The sequence below is a fragment of the Ylistrum balloti genome, unplaced genomic scaffold (genome assembly GCF_031769215.1).
Source record: "Ylistrum balloti isolate Yb309-2 unplaced genomic scaffold, AGI_CSIRO_Ybal_v1 Utg369582, whole genome shotgun sequence".
Taxonomy (NCBI): domain Eukaryota; kingdom Metazoa; phylum Mollusca; class Bivalvia; order Pectinida; family Pectinidae; genus Ylistrum; species Ylistrum balloti.
The window spans coordinates 469037-476450 of record NW_026781872.1 but is presented as its reverse complement, the minus strand read 5'-3'; the positions used below and the strand labels follow the sequence as shown (position 1 = coordinate 476450).

The 7414-nt window shown below is 31.4% G+C and overlaps 1 protein-coding gene across 1 annotated transcript; it reads left to right on the top strand.

Annotated features, from left to right (window-relative positions):
- Positions 1–545: 545 nt before the first annotated feature.
- Positions 546–6968, top strand: LOC132543527 (phospholipid phosphatase 2-like). Its single transcript, XM_060207044.1, has 6 exons — positions 546–654; positions 2246–2406; positions 3303–3601; positions 3800–3857; positions 6152–6343; positions 6771–6968. Exons 1-6 carry the CDS (start codon positions 546–548, stop codon positions 6966–6968), a joined length of 1017 nt encoding a protein of 338 aa, XP_060063027.1.
- Positions 6969–7414: the final 446 nt, after the last annotated feature.

Sequence of the window (7414 nt, the reverse complement as noted above, 5' to 3'; positions counted from 1 at the left end):
GGACATCAATTTCAGTCTCCTTTTAGCCAAGGTATTGTTTGTAAACAAAGTAATCTACCCGGTAATGTAGATCTCACATGCTAACTGCGCTAAATATACCTGTGTAGATATAATACACGTTTACCCGTATAAAGCCGAGGAGATTTAAACGTTATACTATACCTGACATTACGTCATATCGTCGTAAATTTTCATGAATCGCAACAGTTCATGACCATATAAGGGTATACCTTTGGTATATTTATAGAAAATGTACTCATAAGATTTTCACAGGTTAAAATCGATTGGTGTATGTAGATATAAGGGTGGGCTCACACAATGACCTGTCTGCTTGTTTACCGTTATCCGGGTATTTAACATTTAAACAGTGCCCCTAAACTGTTGTATAAAATAGAAGTAGAATATGCCTGAGACACTGAGAACGTGCACTATGTAATTAGGAAAACATATCTATATTACCGTAACTAAACGTTATATTACTCTCGACAAGTGAATACTTAGCTGGAAAACTACCACGATACAGAACGGATTCTTATAAACTTACAATGCCGAATACAAATATTAACTTGGGACGTAATTCTGAGGGACGGACTGAATCATCAATATTCAAAAACCCTTTGGCACTCACCGTGGACGTCGTGTCGTTTTTTATAGGTAAGGAATGATACTCTAATTGTCAATATTGAAATGGTATAGGTATACTATTTATGGTAGGTTCTGTACATGGTATGTTTGCAGTTGTTGGTAGACAATGACATATTCTGCATTTTATACTTAAATGATATGATTTGAAAAAAATGTTTTAAAATCTATTCACATAACTGAAAACATGAAGGAAGAATTTTCGTATTTTTTCAGTTAAAAAAAAGTTGACCAAGCGTGATGCCACAAAAGAATATCATTTCAATGATTCAATCAATAATGGATCATTCACCTATAATATAATTCAAGTTAGTAAACCCGTTAAAAACATAATTTAGTGAACGACTTATATACTTGTCGTACCCCAATACCTTCCACTCTATGTATACAAGAATTCGTATACTTAATCATGAAAACCAACACAAATCACTGCTCGCGATGTTCAATAATTTCACAAAAATAGTCCTTACCATAATTATTACAACATATAGTTTCTGTTGAAGTAAGTCACATTTATAAACAGACGTTCATGTCCTTGACTTAAACTTCAATAGTCGTTTATTGCGCAAGTTACGGTGTATAGAAATGGACTATATAAGTCTGGTCTTTATGTAAACCAGACAAGGTCATGACCTACATGTAGTTTTGTTGGGGTAATAATGGGGAAGGTAAAACAGTTGAGTAAACACCGGGTAGATGTTATCGCCGGGATCCTGTCCCAATTTAGATTGTATCAGCATTGTTAGATTCAAAATGTGTCCAATGATATGACTCCACAAGTAAATTGCCTAGGTATAGTAACCCTGTATAATAGAAACGTAATTCATTTATTTTTCTAATTTAATTTTTTATTTCAACAATATTTGTTAAGATTTGTGATACAAATAAAGTTCTGTTAGATAATCAATTCTTCTATTGTAATGTTTTATAACACCACCTTTTTAAAGACATTCTAAATATATGATGTTACTTTTCTATTTATTCCAAACGTTTCATACTCCTAAATGCTTTCAATATCAATTTGACACTTTTATTATTCTAAGCGAGTGAATAAGGTAAATGTAAATTATGGAGAAATTGCACGGTCGTCTTGCTGGTCTCATTTTGAAATATCCTACATATAACATTGTATGACAAGAAGTGTACAGAAGTTATGTGAAGGTAATGAATCTTATGTAAAAGTGTAAAGAGGGTAAGAACACATAATGTTTTTATTACGGCGATAAACTAACAATTAGTTGTTTTAGTATAAAAGGAAAACTAACAAATAGATTAGAGAGAGAGAGAGAGAGAGAGAGAGAGAGAGAGAGATGTCGAATAAGAGACAAAATAAGTAAATATATAATCATTGAACTGCTTTCAGTTGACATTCACAATCGGACAAAGGCAAACTCAATTAACTGAAAACAGTCCAATGCTTGGCTATAAAGCGATTATGTATAATCAAGGCCACCCATATACCAAGTGATTCTGAGGTACTTTAAAACAGCTATTGTTAATGTCTTAAACGTGTACATCGCATCTGATAATAGAACATTATTGGTATATCAACTTTACGATACTCAAAAAGAAAATATCAACTTAAATTTCCTTTTGTTTACAGTTTTCATCGTTAGTCTGTTGTTAGTATCTAACACTATTTGCATGAAACCGTTTGAGAGAGGATTTTTCTGTGATGACCAAAGCCTTAAATATCCGTACAAGGACGACACCATCAGTAGTTCACTGGCGGCAGTCATTGCTATTGTTATATTTCCGTTTGTGGTAGGTACACAAATTCTAATTACTTATTTATAAAAATAGTAAATACAGCTTTATGTTCACTAATTGCATAATGGAATATGATCTTATACCCGATGTAGGTCATTAGACTGATGTGTTTAGCCAGAACAATGCTGACTGGAACCATTGTATTACGACCACCGATATTGTTTACATACTAATTTCCGGGTATTTTACTAAAGACAATTCGATGGGTAGGCTTATTTCTTACCATTTCAACGTTACTTAAACATCCGTCTAGCGTTTCGCTCATTGTTCCTTTATTTTTACACTCATTATGCGTATTGATGAATACAAAACAAATCATTTTTCAATTTTGAAAACGTTCACACGTAACAACTTTCCATTAGAATCTGTGTGAGTTATTTGATGTATAAACATTACGAACCAACGGGTGTTACTTGTTGCGATTAAAAGCAAACATACAATAGTGTTACAATTTGTTTGATCTTTACCTAAAAACCGCGAATCGTCTCATTGAGATAGTGGTTGATGTATTATTGTCAATGGAAGGGTGTAAGTTTTCACGTGAATCACGTGATCAGATTTGGTTAGTTATGGCTTGTTACTCAAATACAGAAAACAGAAAAACGAACTGACACGCAGAAAAACCAATGGGAATCAACACAAAGTTGGGTTTATAAGTTGTTTTGTGGTCGTTGTGATGCTATCATAAGCTTGTAAGAAAAAAAAACGGAATCCAGGTTTTTGTGTCAATGCTTTTGTCCGATCTAAATCTGTAGAACTAGACCTTGAATGGAGACAATGAATCTAACTTCTCCTTTTCGAAATATTTTATCAATTAAAACAAGAAATATATATAAATATATATGTATACTGGTTTGAATTTCATTAATTTGTATTTTTCTGTTTTACAGACTTTCTTTGTTGAACCACTCTACGCCTTTACACGCATGCGTTATGGAAATATCTCTTGTAAAGATGTGATGAAAGTTGCACTGAAATCTCTTTACTCTTTGATTCTACTATATATGTTGGGTATTGCTTTAACACAATCTGTTGTTTCCGTAATGAAACTCTGGGCTGGACGACTAAGGCCAAATTTCTTTGCTTGGTGTATCCCGGAATACAATGCGACCGAATGTGACGTCGGAGGAGGTTACATCACAGACTTCGTTTGTCTAAATAACGACACCAAAGAGGTGGATGACGTCAAGTAAGTAACACAGGAAATAATGAAGAGTATGTCGTATAACTGTTTCAGTAGGTAAATATCGACAGTGGGTTTGTACAATATCAGGATATATATACAAATAAGAAAATAAACCAGCTTGAAAAGATATTCAAAATTCTTTAATAAGTTTACCTATCACTTGAGAAAAATGCAAGTATTTCATTTTTTGTCTTTCTTCAGACAATCATTTCCATCAGGACATTCATCAAGTGCTGTATATGCATTCACGTTCGTAGCGGTAAGCGCAACAACAAATAATCCTATAATGTATATATACAGACATCTATATTCCTGTATCTATGTGTATATACAGACATCTATATTCCTGTATCTATGTGTATATACAGACATCTATATTCCTGTATCTATGTGTATATACAGACATCTATATTCCTGTATCTATGTGTATATACAGACATCTATATTCCTGTATCTATGTGTATATACAGACATCTATATTCCTGTATCTATGTGTATATACAAACATCTATATTCCTGTATCTGTGTATATACATACTGGCATCTATATTCATATATCTATGTATACAGACATATATATTCCTATATCTATATATATATCCTGACATCTATTATTTATATATATATATACTGACATCTATATTCCTGTATCTATGTATATATATTGACATTTATATTCCCATATCTATGTATACTGACATCTATATTCCTATATCTATGTATACTGACATCTATATTCCTATATCTATGTATACAGACATATATATTCCTATATCTATATATATATCCTGACATCTATTATTTATATATATATATATCCTGACATCTATATTCCTGTATCTATGTATATATATTGACATCTATATTCCTTTATCTATATATACTGACATCTATATTCCTATATCTATGTGTACTGACATCTATATCCTATAACATATATATATATACTGACATGACATCTATATTCCTATATCTATGTATACTGACATCTATATCCTATATCTATGTATACTGACATCTATATCCTATAACATATATATATATACTGACATCTATATTCCTATATCTATGTATACTGACATCTATATCCTATAACATATATATATATATATTGACATCTATATTCCTTTATCTATATATACTGACATCTATGTTCCTATATCTATGTATACTGACATCTATATCCTATAATATATATATACAGACATCTATATTCCTATATCTATGTGTATATACAGACATCTATATTCCTATATCTATATATATACAGACATCTATATTCCTGTATCTATGTGTATATACAGACATCTATATTCCTGTATCTATGTGTATATACAGACATCTATATTCCTGTATCTATGTGTATATACAAACATCTATATTTCTATATCTGTGTATATATATACTGACACCTATATTCCTATATCTATGTATATACTGACATCCATATCCTATAATATATATATACTGACACCTATATTCCTATATCTATGTATACTGACATCCATATCCTATAATATATATATACTGACATCTATATTCCTATATTTATACCTATATATATATATATATATATATATATTGACATCTATATTCCTTTATCTATATATACTGACATCTATGTTCCTATATCTATGTATACTGACATCTATATCCTATAACAGATATATATATTGACATCTATATTCCTATATCTATACCTATATATATATATATATATATATATATATATTGACATCTATATTCCTTTATCTATATATACTGACATCTATATTCCTATATCTATGTATATTGACATCTTTATCCTATAATATATATATATACTTACATCTATATTCCTATATCTATACCTATATATATATCTATATATACTGACATCTATATTCCTATATCTATACCTATATATATATATATATACTGACATCTATATTCCTATATCTATGTTTTCTTTATATCGTTACATTTTTTCGGCAGTCTCCGGGTAAATCTCTTTACCCCAATTTCATAGAATGTAGAAGTTTGTTTTACAATTGTTTTCGTTTTATTTTGTCTATTTTATTCTATAGTTCCTGACTTAAGCGAAGAAAGCTTCCCCTTTGAATCAAACATTTGGTAAAACTAATAAAAATGTGTAAAACAACATTCACAGTACAACAACAATAAATTGGTACCTATAATGTTTACTTACTGAATCAAGGGTTTTCATCTCTCATATCAGATGTTTTCTAAAAGTCAGACTGCGCACAATGAAGTTGTTCACCTAAACTATGATTGATAACTTTGTGTATTTGGTTTACTTTTTTAAAAGTCATAAGAAAAGAAATTTTCATAAAAAATACATGAAGCAAACTTGAATATATATTGATGCAAAAAACATAACGACATTTATTTTGAGGCAAGTGATAACGGATTCATTTGCAAATTTCTGTACTACAAGACTTCTTTATTATTATTTTCAATGGTTGCAATATTCAGTTGGTAAATAGTATTAGATAATATCTATAACTATAAAATTGATTACTCTGATCTACAGGAGAAAATCTTTATCCATAGATTTACTTGGATATCCGTTTCCGACAACAATTGCAATGGCGACTGTACATGCGGATAATAGGACCATCCGTTCAGACCTTTCTAGTAGGTGCTGGAATCTACATATGTTTGACCCGTGTTCAGGACAACAAACATCATCCTACAGACGTCATAGGTGGCGCTGTTATCGGTCTAGCCATTTGCCTAATAATGGTAACATTTCAAAGATAATTATTCTGTAGATCAAAACCACTAATGCGATTATCTCATTTTGATTCTACGGGTTTTTACAGCACCAGATAACTACAAAATAGAAGAAGAATATGATGAGTCGCCTGTTGAGGCTTTTATAGTGCCGTCACACTGAAATATTAGAATCATGACACGATAGCTTAGCATTTCGTGTGGCAAAATTTCTAAAACAACTGGTTCTCGAAACTCTACAAACAAAGGACAGCTATGATATATCTAACTCGGGTACAATAACGACTGGTCATTGAAAATCTGGAATTTGAAATATACGTAAGATGAAAACGATAAAGGTATAACTACCTCGCACAGAACACTGAATACATCTAAAAATAGGACGCAGTGTGTGACCATTAGAATAACCCTATATCAGTATACGATTTACTTTCAGATCTTTGGTTGGTCGAGGGATGTTTTCCTTGATATGGGTGTCAGGACATCAGAAGAACAACCACTGCCAATGCAGTCCTATAGTTTACAACAAGGCAACAATAACGGATTGCAGAACCCTATTATGCAATCTAATTTTTCAGTCCACAATGCTGGGCATGACAATGAAGTCTTCAGTGTTCCAATGCCCACTGTATAACTACGATAGCAGAGCTTACGCTTACCATTACATTTCTATGGACCCGTCTATATTTGTTAACGTTAGGTGACGGATTACAGCGATCAGAATCACGAAAATAACGATCAACATCCATCAACTTGACAATTGATCATACAGATGTATTTCCACTGTTTTCATTTCTTGGATAATTTCCTGTGATAGTTTATCAGCAGAGAATATCCCTGGGTGTTAGATTCTACATATTTGCGCTGTTAACATGACATAGTCTTGTGAATAAAACACTCTATAATAGATTTGACATCAAACATCATTTGATCTAGAAGGGATGTCTGTTCTTGTGTTTATACTGATATTCTGTAAATATTTATGTTGAATGCAAACATCTGAAAAAAATAGGTCGTTGATACGTTTCTTTTTCTCATAATCCTGCCGTGAAGAACATAAAGACGTTCCAATCTGATCTT